The following is a 14,446-nucleotide window of genomic DNA, read 5'->3' as shown; positions in this document are numbered from 1 at the left end:
CCCCACTCCTCTTTTCTCCTCTTCCCTCCTCTCCTCCCCACTTCTCTCCTCCCCACTTCTCTCCTCCCCACCTCTCTCCTCCTCCTCTCTGACCTCTGACCTGTGTCGTTTCAATGCGACTCGCAGTGATCGATGCGCCGGATCGGAACGCCGCTCCGACATTTCAGATTTCACTTTCACTCTCAGGGGCACCAGTTAAGACACGTGAGAGTTAATGCGCCCCGGCTGGGCCCAACGGTAGAAGTCTCAGTGAAACGACGTGCGGAACCGAGACCTGGGATTCCATTCATCTCCCTCTCTCCTCACCTTTTCTTTCATCTTCTCTTTCCTTTTCTCCCTCTCTTTTGTCACCTTAACTCCTCTTCCTATCTCCCTTCATCTCCCCTCCTCTCCCCTTTCCCTCTCCTCTCTTAACTTATCCGCCATGTGATTCTACTCTTATATCCTTATTTCTAACCTTTTACCCAACCCCCCCCCCCCCCCCCCCCTCCACACTTCATCCCCTGTGACCCCTGACCTCACTGTGTCTTTTTTCCTTTTCATGACCCCCTCTCCCCCATCCCTCTCCACTGTTACCACCTCTCTCCTGGCTGTACGTTACCGTGGCGACCAGGGCTACGTGGGCGACGCCTGGAACGTCTTTGACGCTCTGGTGGTGATCGGGAGTGTAGTCGATATCGTCCTCAGTCAGGTAGACCCTCGTAGACCCCCCCCCCCCCATCCCCTTGCACTCCTCCTCCTCCTCCTCCTCCTCCTCCTCCTCCTCCTCCTCCTCCTTCTCCTTCTCCTCCTCCTCCCCCTACATCCGCTGCAGCACTGTCCTTTCCTTATTTCTTTCTCGCCTTCCGCCCTCAATTTCTCTCACTGCTCTGCTCATGTTGGTCGTTTCGTAGTAGTTTGTTGTTTTCTCTGAGCTGGTGTTGTTTTGGACTGTCTGCTTTTATTACAATTCGTTGTGCACAAGGTCAGGGTTGGACATCATAGGCTTTGGTTCACACACAACACACACATCAGCCGACACTGACCAAATATCAGTATAGGTGGATCAAATCCAAAATAGCTTGTAATAGGTTCAGTAATATACTGTTGTCGGACAGAAATTTCCTATTACATTCCAAATGGAAGCATCAGTCCTAAAAAATAGGACAGACTGTATGATCTATTTATTGGCTTAACTACACTATATATATATACATATATATATATATACAGTGTATATATATATATATATATATATACAGTGAACAGAATGATCCTTATGAATCACTTAGTCAAAGGCTATGATGGCAAATCATTAATTTTATTAACAAAGCACTGAGTCAGTGAGGGATCAGTGAACTTTTAACTGTCATTTTAGTTCATGTTACAACACAATAACAAAACTGTTTATGAAATAGAGAGTCCCTCCTTCCACTCTTACTGACTCGGTGTATCCTAGAAATGTTTGCTTTATCCGTCTCTTGCTTCTTCACATTTTATTGGCTTTTCATGTTTCTGTGTGTGTGTGTGTTTCTCTCTCTCTCTCTCTCTCTCTCTCTCTCTCTCTCTCTCTCTCTCTCTCTCTCTCTCTCTCTCTCTCTCTCTCTCTCTCTCTCTGTGTCTCTGTCTCTGTCTCTGTCTCTGTCTCTGTCTCTCTCTCTGTCTCTCGTCCCTCTTGTTTTCTCGGGGCTGGTGTCTGCAGCACTATTTCGCTGATGCATGGAACACGTTTGACGCATTAATTGTTGTGGGTAGCGTGGTCGATATTGCCATCACTGAGATCAATGTGAGTAGAAGTACACACACACACACACACACACACACACACACACACACACACACACACACACACACACACACACACACACACACACACACACACACACACACACACACACACACACACACGCGCACATCCCAACTCCCCATCCCCTGCCACCCCCTCTGTCCTCTGTGTTTGCCTTGAGTTCACCTTGCAGTGTCTCCGGTCAGGGCTGCATTCAGGACCACGATGTGTAATGGTTGGGATCATGTAAGGTTTAGCTTTGACTTGTATTTTCCATTCGCAAAAATAAAAAGAAGCCAAAACATGATTTAAATGATTGGACAAATAACAAATCGACCCCATAAAAGGTTAATTAAAAGCCGTTAACCGGGAAAAACACAACTTGTGTTACATCTTCTATACATAATTCTCGGTATGTTCATTGTGAGACTTTTTGCAAGGCTTACCGCTAGAAACTGCAAGGAATCTCCTCCCGCTGTTTCTCAACATCTTTAAACCATGTGCTCCATGTGTCCTCGAGTCATTGCAGAATTATTTGTGGCTTTGGACTGAGTCTACACTATTGGAAACACACACACACACACACACACACACACACACACACACACACACACACACACACACACACACACACACACACACACACACACACACACACACACATACACATACTCAATCTGGTGTGGGTCTCTGTAGATGAGATGGTGTACAGAAGTAAAAAGCATGCATGCTTTGTTGTCAGACCTGCTACGTTCAAGTAGGATGTATATCACATTTACAGGCAACCGTTCAAAGGAGCACCATTCACTTAGGACAGACGCACGCTTTTCTTAAGATTTGTACCTGGCAAACTCAGTTTAACCCTAGGCTTTTGGTTTCAAGTCGGCAGCCCTTCCTGTCGTCAAGGTGATAGTGGAACCAGGGGTAAGAAAAGCCCCTCCCCTAATATGCAACCCCCCCCTCCCCCCCCTGCTCCCCCCCCCCCCCCCCCCCCCCTTTTTGTCGTCCGTCCGAAAGTTGAACGGTTCAGTTGATGTCTTTTCATTGTAATGATCTGTTGCCTGTTGTTTTTGTCAAAGCACTTTTACATCAACATAAACGGTTCGATAACATGCGAGGGGTTCATTGATGCTCTTGTCCGTGCTTGTGTTTCACCCACGGTTTGCACGGGTTGAATGGACCTTGTCGAGATGTCTGGATACATGACTCAGCAGATTTGATGTGCCGTGCGGTTCCGTGCTGGGTGGTTTCTTGGTTGTAAGCCCTTCATCGAGGAGGCTCGCTCTGTGCTTCCGATATGAGGGATACGAAGGGCTAGGATAGGGTTGGTTGAGGCCACTCTGGGTACGGTATTAGTTTCTCCAGGCTAAGCTTGGAATTTACTTTTTTTTAAGGTGTATTCCAACGTCATTAAAGAGGGGTGAAAGTCCCACAGATGTACCACCAGCTGCACAGCTGGAAAACACCCTGGCCATTCGTCAAATTAAGAAAAGTCTTCCTACCATGTCAATCTACAAAAAAGCGATCTGTTGACACCGGACATAAGAGCTGTTTCCCCTCGGTCACCAAGAGTCCCTAGCACCATCTCCTTCAGGGCTTCTCTCAGTAACTCAGGGAGGTCTTGGTGACCAGACCAAGGCTATACCCTCTGAGGACCTGCTAGCCCAGACCAGCTGTACTCCATACAGCATGCTATAGTGGCATCCTTTCACTCTACATAGGATCCATTTGGTGTCCGAGCGCACCTGTGTGTGTATGTGTGTGTGTGTGTGTGTGTGCGTGCATGACATTGTATGTTTTTACTGTGGGACAAACGTATCGAAACAACATGCATGTCTTGACCCCAACGTGCGGGTTAGCAAACGATGAAACAACTCCTAAAAAATGTGTATTTTTGTAATCGACCACAAAATATACAATTAGTTAGGAGACGGATGAATGATGAACGACCGAGTCGAGGGACATAATGTTTCAGTTAGTGAGACACCCCTGTGTCCCCGTGTCCGGACGGCCTCGTCCGCCTCCTCTCTGTCTGCATGCTGTCTGTCCGTCTGCCTGTTCCCCCGGTCACGCCGTGCGCCTGTGTTACAGAACCAGGACAGCGCACGCATCTCCATCACCTTCTTCCGCCTGTTCCGGGTGATGCGGTTGGTCAAGCTGCTGAGCAGGGGGGAGGGGATCAGAACCCTGCTGTGGACCTTCATCAAGTCGTTTCAGGTGAGGGGAGGGGAGGGTGGGGGTCCATCCACGGGGCTCCACTAGGGATGCTCGATTATGGAAGAAAAATCATAATCATGATTGTTTTGGTCAATATTGAAATCATGATTATTTTAACAGTATTTTTGGGGTTTAAAAACATAGTGCGCTTTTTAAGAATTTCTCTCAAAGAAAAACACTTTGTAAATAAGAACTTTGAAATTTCCCAAAATGTTAAAATCGAAAGTACTCACAATTGAAAATAATGTGCAAATATGTATCCAGCTGTTCTTCTAAATTAAATATACTTAAAAAAAAGAAGAGAAGAATCAATCGTAATCACGAAACATCGAAATCGCGATCAAATTCGATTATTTGCACAGCTCTAGGGTTCATCCATTCATTAGAAGTAGAAGGTAAAAAATCGTTGACCAGTCGGGTGAGAGTGTTCATTGTGGTGAGGGTGATGCCCCTGCTCAGCATTAATCATGAGATGAGACTATGAGACATAAGAAATTGATATTGCTTTGGTCAGAGAGTTGTTTGCAGGAGGGGGCAGTGTCATCCCAATGGTTAATACTTAGGCTAGCTTTATGATCCTTTTTCTAAGCATGCATCGTCAAGTATGAGGGTTATAATGAGTGGTGTTGCATAAATACAGACTTTTCCCCCAAATTCAGGCTCTTCCCTACGTTGCCCTTCTGATCGCCATGCTCTTCTTCATCTATGCAGTCATCGGAATGCAGGTATGGTTGTTCGACCTTAGCGCAGATGAAACTTTACACTGCAAAGACTCAATTTGGTCGTTTTTACTTTTAACCTTTGTTCATTAGAAGAGTGTCCACCCACCATCAATTTAGTTTTTTATCTGTGAACGAATCAAAGTGATGGTCTCCAAGAGTTGCATAGGCCAAAGCTCCAACGATTGGGTGACAGTGCCTTCTGAAACCTGTGAGAAAGCTTCTACGAGAGACCAGGAAAAGCCTTGAGAATGACTAAGATTGATTGACATCCAGGAGAGCTAAGCGCTTCTATAAGAACAGATTGGTAGTTACATAGTTTCAGAAATCAGACTTTAGATTTTTATCTAGAGCCTGATGGCCGACAAGCTGGAGGTTATAAATTGTCATGAACATTAGTAACCATCATTTTTACTGAATAGTCAGGGCAATGAAGATAAGGCGGTTCGATTGCCTTCCAGCGGTTGAGGAAAATGTGTCCTTTGGTGTTCTTCAGGTGTTTGGGAAAATAGCAATGGTGGACGGAACACATATCAACCGCAACAACAACTTCCAGACGTTTCCACAGGCTGTCCTGATGCTCTTCAGGTAGTGGCTGTTGTTTTTGTCGTGGACATGCATCCATATGAATTCTGTGTATGGCTGTCTGTGAGTTGCCACGAATGGTGTTTTTGGTCATTTGCTTTGTACATTATTATTGTGGTCAATACGAAGCACTAATCCAAATCCATTCACAGTTGAGGTTGAGAACTATACATAAAGCTTATCAATATTGGAACTTTTCTTTGTATTAATGATTGTCCTTTATTGTATTATCACAATTGTCCTTTTAATGTTTTTACAACGTGATGAGGGTTCTATAAATTGTAAATATACCAGCCTTGCCTTACAAAAAAAGCCCATCGCCAAGTCGCTATAGGATGGATTTCTAGGTGCTATAGGTTGATAGTTGTCCTTTCTCCTCCCCAGGTGTGCGACAGGTGAAGCATGGCAGGAGATAATGCTGGCCTGTATGCCGAGCGAAAATTGTGACTCTGAGTCGGGGGAGAAGAGCTGTGGCAGCGGCTTCGCCATCATCTACTTCATCAGCTTCTACATGCTCTGCGCCTTCCTGGTAAGGTCTGCAAACTCCACGTGCACACATATGAGAGATTCAATGAAATAAGATTCTTCATCCAGATTAGGTCGTTTATACTCGATGGGATAGATTCTACTACTGACAACAAGTCAAAAATAAAAGTTGCTTAACCAAATGGTTCTTGCCTTTGTCAGATCATTAACCTGTTTGTGGCCGTCATCATGGACAACTTTGACTACCTTACTCGGGATTGGTCCATTCTGGGGCCACATCACCTGGATGAGTTCAAGAGGATCTGGTCCGAATACGACCCTGAAGCCAAGTAGGTCTATACCCAATATGTGTCCTCCTCTGCTCGGAGATACGATCAACATAATTCTATGTGGAACTATACATAAAGCTTATCAATATTGGAACTTTTCTTTGTATTAATGATTTTGCTTTATTGTATAATCACAATTGTCCTTTTAATGTTTTTAAAATGTGATGGGGGTTCCATAAACTGCATCTATACAGTTTAGAGTTATAGAGTTCAAGAGGATCTGGTCCGAATACGACCCTGAAGCCAAGTAGGTCAATACAAAATATGTGTGTTCCTCTGCTCGGAGATACGATCGACGTACTTCTATGTGGATGTTCTTGTGAAGATCTGAACTAGCTGAACCAGCCGCATTGTGGGCTCTGCTTCAATCCCTAATGCTGCTAATTCACATGTCGCTGGGTGGAACTAAACATCCCATGGACCCAAGTCAATCAAATAACAGACCAAACGGGGGTTGTGACTGCAGGGGTCGGATCAAACATCTGGACGTGGTGACCCTGCTGAGGAGGATCCAGCCTCCCCTGGGCTTCGGGAAGCTCTGTCCCCACCGGGTGGCGTGCAAGGTGGGTGGTGACGTAGGAGGACCCCACGACCAACGCTCTAGTGCAGAGATATCATAAGAGAACTGAGTGCTATGTTCAATTCCAGTGTTACGGCAGCCGAGGAAGCCCAGTGCAGACTCATAGTTTTTCGTCAAGTGTACTGTAGTGTTGTCTTTATACATATGGATAATGTGCATTCATTTACGTATCTTCAAAGAGTACGAGTTTGAGTTGAACTGATGATTAACTGATAGATGAATCGGCTCTTATGAAACCTCTCTCTATTTCACTTTTTTTTGTTCCAATTCTGACTCCTGAAAATAATCACTTTGAGAACAAAACGTTCCAGACCTGCGAGGAGAAGGGGCTGATTGTGTCTGCATTTGATTCCTCATATCTATGACTTTCCATGACCAGCGTCTGGTGGCGATGAACATGCCTCTGAACAGCGATGGCACGGTGATGTTCAACGCCACGCTGTTCGCCCTGGTCCGGACCGCGCTGAAGATCAAGACTGAGGGTGAGCAGCGGGCGGGGCCAGGCTCTGGTGGAGATCACCAAGATCACAGTCAAAGTCAACTTTATTGACAGACTGACCGTGCAACAGGTTACACTGTGGACCGAAATTGCGTTTCCCCATACTCCAAATGTGCTATTAATATATTTGCCACGCAACATATAACATAATGATATAGTAACGTAACAACATTATAGTGCAAGAATGACCACAACAAATAAACACCACCTATACTGACAGACAATGCATACATTAAACAGAATATTCACAGTATTTGTAAGAGATAGGATGGTTATTAGCATTCCATAATATCAGACCAGATCAACTCAAAAATATGCAACAAAGTGATCCTCAAAACATCATCATGTCTTTTCGTTTTCGCATTGATGGTAAAACACATATGCTTTGACATCACTAGTTAGTGTGACAGGTGCGGAGCCATGGGGTGTTTCAGCCCGTAGAGGGCGCTCCAAGCGCTGTCGTGGCCACATGTTACCATATATTTTAACCCAATTCTTCCAAGATCTCCACCTGCTCCACACACACTAAACACATTGTTCAGAACATTGGCACCAAAGTTGTGTTCTTCAAGGAAACAGACGGATCTCCACGGTAACCTTAAAAAGGGAAATGTGAAAAAGGGAAATGTGTGTGTGTGTGTGTGTGTGTGTGTGTGTGTGTGTGTGTGTGTGTGTGTGTGTGTGTGTGTGTGTGTGTGTGTGTGTGTGTGTGTGTGAACGCAAGGGAGACCTCATTACCCAGAGTATTTGTGAAAGTTGTCAAGTGCATGTAATTAATGAGTCTTTGCTTGTTTGGTCCTTTCTTTGTTTCTTTTTGTCTTTCTGTCTTTGTTTGTTTGTTTGTTTGTTTGTTTGTTGTTTGTTTCTCCTTTTCTTTCGTTGGCCAGGTAACCTGGACCTGGCCAACGAGGAGCTGAGGGCGGTCATCAAGAAGATCTGGAAGAGGACCAGCATGAAGCTTCTGGACCAAGTGGTTCCAGCCGCAGGCGGTCAGTGCTGGTCCACAGGGCTTGCTAACCTAGCGGCCTGCTTGGCTCCATCTTGGTTCTAGACACGAGCTGAGTTGAGCAACTGAATGTGTAACTCCCCATTCAGTTCCTCCACCCTGCGAGGGTTTAGAACCAAAATGGCCACTAGGGGGATAAGGGGCCCATAAGGGTGTTAAAATGCCATAAATACCAGAAAACGGGCAGGCAAAGGCATAAAAGTGTTCATTGTAGAACCAGAAAACTGAGAAAAGCAAGCATTTTGTAAGCTTATCACAACCAATGTTGATCATTTTAAATGACAAATTTAAATCCTAACCCTATTTAGAGATGGCCATAGACCACGTCTGTCACGCACACACACACGCACGCACGCACGCGCGCGCGCACACACACAAACACAGTTCAGACACGTTCGTATCATTCTTCTCATCTCTTCCGCGGCTTAAAGAGCATCCAAACGTATTCAACCTCCTGTCGCACGACATTTCCACTGGTACCTTATGCTAACCCACTGAAGCTCCATTTGCATGATGCAAATATGACCGACACAAAGTGTGATTGGGGCCGTTGATGCAAGAAAACAGCATACCTACTGGGAATCCTGTGATGAACCGATTAATCCTTCAAAATAATCTTGCACAATCTTTACCCGTCATTTGCATCTGCAAGCAATTATGCCAAAGGATAGAAAGGAATTCATTGTCCAAGATTCAAAATAGGTTCCAGCTAACAGGTTCTGGGTTCGAGCCCAATTAGCCCAATAACCCTCTAGCTGCTCATTAATTACACGTAGCAACGAAAGGTATATATTGTCAGTTGCTATGGACAAATCACCAAATGGCAAATAATAATAATGGCGATTAGCAACATCCCACAGATGTCCTCTCAAAACAGGGGTCAGTGACAGTGGATTGGATAAGAAGTCACCAGATTAGTCAGAACTGCTGAGCATGACTATAGTGGGTTCGGTGGCATCCTGTTCATGCAGGCATCACTCTGTGTAGCTAAACACAGATAAACACCACAGGAAACACCTCCCTCTCTCTCTCTCTCTCTCTCTCTCTCTCTCTCCCTCTCCCTCTCCCTCTCCCTCTCTCTCTCTCTCTCTCTCTCTCTCTCTCTCTCTCTCTCTCTCTCTCTCTCTCTCTCTCTCTCTCTCTCTCCCTCTCCCTCTCTCTCTCTCTTTCAGTCTCTTATCTTCCTTCTGCTCCTTGGGCCTTGTTGTATTAGTAGTGTTGCTATTGCTATTGTATAACTTAACAAGTGTCTTTAGTAACAAAGACATCTGGTGGTTTTTTAACTGTTGTACTTTCTAAATATTTTGCTTTTGGCTTTCCGTCCACATGCAGTTTGCAGCAACACCACTCTGTTGTTTACATTTTGTATGCTTACAATCTTCAACGTGTCTGTGTGGTTTTTCAAGTGTGTAAAGACCTCATGCATGTATTTGTGTTAGGAACGACCCAATACCTCTCTCTACTTTACTCCTATTACTTATCTCTTAAGCACTCATCCATTTATGTTATCAAATATTTTAACAGTACAAATATAGATTTATAGGATGCTATATATTATTATTGAAATAATTTACTTACAAAAACAAGCTATCTGTCAAAACAAATAACTATTATTTTATATCATCATAAAGATTATTTTGCTACTGGTTTCTCATTGAGAGTTCAGCATTAGCTCTACTCTGTGATACCAAATACCCTATTTAAGTTATATGACCGGAATGACAACTGATGATATGCAATTCTGGTACTTCTGTGTGTTGTCTGCTTATGGCCCTGCTTACTCAGCTCTGCTGAACCTATCTCCCCACATCTTTGCCGCTCTCTTTCTCTATCTCCCACTCTGTCTCTCTCTCTCTCTGTATGTTTGTATTTATGTATGTCTCTTCCCCTGCTTGTATGTCTCCCTCTCTCTTTCTGAATGTATCTCTCTCTCCCAGAGTTTGTGGCCATTGCCTTGCCATTTCTCAACTTCTTCCCCTTACTGACATCTTTTCTTGGCAGTTCTTTGTTATTCTGGGGGTATGGAATTGTAGGGTTACCTCTCTCTCTCTCTCTCTCTCTCTCTCTCTCTCTCTCTCTCTCTCTCTCTCTCTGTCTCTGTCTCTGTCTCTGTCTCTGTCTCTGTCTCTCTCTCTCTCTCTCTCTCTCTCTCTCTCTCTCTCTCTCTCTCTCTCTCTCTCATTCTCTCTAGAGCAGGGTTCTCAAACTCAACTTACCAGGGCCACCGGAGGTAGAGTCTGGGTCAGGCTGGGCCGCATCAAGTATTCCATAAAAAACAGAATCACAACTGACCCAATTGATCGGGCTATCATTAGATCACGTTCGCTATGTAATCGCTGACAACACGGGACATTTAATAGCAGTTGGTGGAAACCGGAACATTTTAGCGTCCTTTGGCTTTTGTCGGGACTCAGGACACGCAACTCAAAATTGGGACTGTCCCGGCAAAACCGGGACATTTGGTCACCCTATCACAAGTGATAAAAAAGCGTGGCAAGCCATTCAGCAGAAATGTGTGTTTGACAACAATGCGCTGGCCACACTAACACTAAACTTTGATGTCAAGTGGCGGACCACAAAATATCATCCCGCGGGCCTCAATTGGCCCCCGGGCCGCGAGTTTGAGACCCCTGCTCTAGAGAATGCAAGTGACTCACAAGTTTCAAAAGGGAGACTACTTAAAAACAAGCGTGTAAGCAAGGAATATAACAACATCTCAAGCAATACGAGAAAATTCCCAGGAAACTTCCTAGGAATTATCTTCAGATGCTGTTGTGGATGTCGCCCTGGGCCATCAAGTCTGAAGTGGAATTCAATGAGGGCGAACATAAACATGAACAGAGTCTTCTCTGTTCATGTTTGAACAGAGGGTTCTTTATGAAGTGTGTTAGACAGAGCCCTCCTTGGTGGTGCACGTAGCACCCTGCTCGGCTTAGCGTTGCACATCTTGCGATCTGTCCCCTGGCTCCTGCATCTTCTGCGGGCTGGCTTGCACGTGTTGTTTGTTCGGAGTTCCCACAAATACTTCTTGTATTTCTGAGTTCGCCAGTTCAGATAGACATTTTCCTTTGTGTTCCTTCTGCTGTTTATGGCAGAAAGCAAAATTGGCCACCGGAGATGTCTGATGACGATGATCTGTAAAAGTTGGTGCGCAGGTCAAAACCATGCCATTCTCAGTGCTCATGGCTGAGAACGAAATAACTATGTGTATGATGTTAAGCTAGGCCTGCCTTGCCTGTGTCGGCTCATTTAGGCATTTTGAATGATAAGCGTATTGGGCTTCCTTTAATTTGGAAATACCAGTACTCTGAGGCTGCTGTGCTATTTGGAAAACCGAGAAGTAATCCACTAGTTAGATGTTGGAATGTTTGTCAAGGTGTTAAGGTAACACAATTGATTTTTTGGCTGAAAGATACTGGTTTTGTTTTGTTTGTTTGCATTTTTTGAACCCATTTTTTCTTGTTGGCTCAGATGACGAGATAACGGTGGGGAAGTTCTACGCCACCTTCCTGATCCAGGACTACTTCAGGAAGTTCAAGCGACGCAAGGAGCAAGGCCTGGTGGGGAGGCACCCCTGGGATGGACTCAACACCACCATGGCACTGCAGGTGGGTGGCTGGCCTGCTGGCTCTGACTGTAGGCTCTGCAGCAAGGTCGCGATTGGCGTCTGCCTTTGTCATGTGTGGGGCTGAAAAATGTCCAAACGACCCACCTGTGATGATGACTTACATGATGACTCACTTGTTATCGTGTTGGTATTTTACACTACATGTATTTGGACATATTCACAACATCATATTCACAATGACTTGCTCTAGATAGTGGCTCAACTGGGGAAACTGATATCCGGTCCACATGATCAACTCAAATTCGCTATATAGAGGCTATGTGTGTGTATTTATGTATTTGTGTGTGTGTGTGTGTGTGTGTGTGTGTGTGTGTGTGTGTGTGTGCGTGTGTGTGCATGTGTGTGTGCGTGTGTGTGTGTGGATGGGTTCAGGGTGGCTGTGCGAGAGTGAAAGGGGCGGGTGGGAAGAAGCTCCACTCACTTGAGTTGTAAGCATGCCTGTAAATCGCCTCTGTCTTTCAGACTTTTGACCTTTAACTAGTGCCAGAGGCAGCTGTTATCCCGGCTAGAAATAGAGTGTGTGTGTGTCTGTGTGTGTGTCGGTGTGTGCCTCTGTGTGTTTGAATGAATGTGTGTGTGTGTGTGTGTGTGTGTTTGTGTGTGTGTGTGCCCATGTGCGTTTGTATGCATGCGTGTGTGTGCCCATGTGCGTTTGTATGCATGCGTGTGTGGGTGTGTGTGTGTGCTTGCGTTCGTGTGTTTGTGCGTGCGTACGTGTGTGTGTGAGAAAAAGTAGGCTTGTATGTGTGGGTGTTTGGCTACATGCATAATGAGAGGCATGTTGGAAAAAAACGATCAAGTGCACATTTTTCCAGTTTATTCTATGTTATCAATGTGTGCGCTCGCATGCAAATGTCAGTGTGGTCGTCTGCCGGCTCACAGCTGTCTTCCCCCCCCCCCCCCTACACGCAGGCCGGTCTGCGGACGCTGCACGACATCGGACCGGAAATTCGGCGCGCCATATCATGTGACCTGCAGGAGGAGGGGCTGGTGGAGGCCAATGGAGAGGAGGAGGAGGAGATCTACAGGGTAAACACGGCCAGTGGAGTTGATGTGGCGCTTGAAGTTTGAATGGGATTAGAACGGGTTGCGCAGTCGTTCAATCAAACTGGGCTTTTAGTATTGCTGCATTTAACCACACAAGTTGCATCTCTTGCTCCCTCAAATTGTATTATTTTGATACTTTTTCTACCATGATCATCACAACGAGAGCCTCGTCGTCAAGACCAACTTGCTGGGCTTATCTTTATCTTTGTGTACATCGATTATGAATAAGTTAAATAAATTGAGTCATTGGGAAACTCAAAAAGGAATGTGGTATCCGTAGCTGGGTAACAGAAAAATCAGATTGTGAGAGGAAGCGGGTATAAGATCTTGTGGTTACTTCTCAGACAGAGCATCATGGTTTGATACCCTGGAAATGTAGAGGAAAACTAATTTCCCTATTACCATATGAGGCCAATACACTTTGACATGTCAGCAGGTGATTCACAGGATAATTTTATAGTTGTATTAACAGTTTGTATTGCATTTCAAAATGTTTACATGGCTGCTTAACTTGTGAATGAGTAACTTATCCTATCTGTTACTTGGAAGGATTTCTGTTAATTATTGACATGCCCGTGTCTGCGGCTTCTCACCTGTTTTACCTGGTGCTGTCGTTTGTTATCTTCTCCCCACTGTCCACACCTGTCCACCCCCTTTCTCCCCTGTCCACACCTGTCCACACCCTTTCTCCCCTGTCCACACCTGTCCACACCCTTTCTCCCCTGTCCACACCTGTCCACACCCTTTCTCCCCTGTCCACACCTGTCCACACCCTTTCTCCCCTGTCCACACCTGTCCACACCCTTTCTCCCCTGTTTACACCTGTCCACACCCTTTCTCCCCTGTTTACACCTGTCCACACCCTTTCTCCCCTGTTTACACCTGTCCACACCCTTTCTCCCCTGTCCTCATGTGCTCTCCCCCGTCCTACCCCGGTCTCACCATGTCCTCCCCCAGTCTCACCCATTGTCTGTGTCTCCCGGGCAGCGTAACGGCGGTCTCTTCGGCAACCACGTCTGCCACGCCAACGGGGAACAGCGGGGCTCCGCCCATCTGTCCAACGTCACCCAGCGGCCGCTGCAGGTGCTCCCGTCCCTCCCCCACGCCACGGGGGCCGGCGACGACGACAGGGGATGGGCGGGAGGGGCCATCGCCGCCGAGGCCGCCGCCACCGCCACTGCCGCCGCCTCCTCCCCGCTTCAGCACAACCATCGCCAGGGCCCCGCCCACCTCCGGGAGCACCCCGGCTGTGACGCCGCCAAGAGGCACCAGTCGCCCGTGTGCTCCAACGCCAACCTCAACAACGCCAACGTGCCCTCCGTGCGGCCCCTGGCCAACGGGACCAGACCCTCGTCACACCGGGATCCCAACGGGGGCGTGCCGGCGTCGTCTGGCGCGGCCGGCCGGCACGCGGGAGAGCCGGCCGGCCGCAGGAAGTGGAACTCCAGCAGGTCAGTCGGTGGCGTTCAGAGGCGCGGCGGTATACCGTGGCTGTATTGCTGCTGGGTGGTGTGTGAGTGTGTGTGGGGACGTTTCTAGCACATTTCTAATCGCAAGGCTCATGATTCTTCTCTACCATGATCAC

At 46.4% G+C, this 14,446-nt stretch overlaps 1 protein-coding gene across 9 annotated transcripts in view; it reads left to right on the top strand.

Moving 5' to 3' along the window:
* The window catches only part of cacna1db (calcium channel, voltage-dependent, L type, alpha 1D subunit, b), a 75,225-nt gene that overhangs the window by 47,600 nt on the left and 13,179 nt on the right, over positions 1-14,446 (top strand). For 6 of the 9 annotated variants that reach the window (XM_030365973.1, XM_030365892.1, XM_030365557.1 and 3 more), the window contains 13 exons: positions 614-691; positions 2,648-2,689; positions 3,857-3,982; positions 4,642-4,707; positions 5,198-5,289; positions 5,671-5,815; positions 5,974-6,101; positions 6,568-6,664; positions 7,061-7,163; positions 8,068-8,169; positions 11,658-11,794; positions 12,727-12,843; positions 13,849-14,312. In XM_030365973.1, coding sequence (XP_030221833.1) covers positions 614-691; positions 2,648-2,689; positions 3,857-3,982; positions 4,642-4,707; positions 5,198-5,289; positions 5,671-5,815; positions 5,974-6,101; positions 6,568-6,664; positions 7,061-7,163; positions 8,068-8,169; positions 11,658-11,794; positions 12,727-12,843; positions 13,849-14,312 — 1,697 coding nt within the window. Of the gene's footprint in view, positions 1-613; positions 692-1,681; positions 1,766-2,647; positions 2,690-3,856; positions 3,983-4,641; positions 4,708-5,197; positions 5,290-5,670; positions 5,816-5,973; positions 6,102-6,567; positions 6,665-7,060; positions 7,164-8,067; positions 8,170-11,657; positions 11,795-12,726; positions 12,844-13,848; positions 14,313-14,446 lie in introns of all 9 variants that reach the window. The other 3 variants (XM_030365723.1, XM_030365633.1, XM_030365805.1) reach the window with 2 other exon arrangements.

This window comes from Gadus morhua, chromosome 1 (assembly GCF_902167405.1).
Source record: "Gadus morhua chromosome 1, gadMor3.0, whole genome shotgun sequence".
Lineage (NCBI taxonomy): Eukaryota > Metazoa > Chordata > Actinopteri > Gadiformes > Gadidae > Gadus > Gadus morhua.
This window is presented reverse-complemented; position numbering and strand designations above follow the sequence as displayed.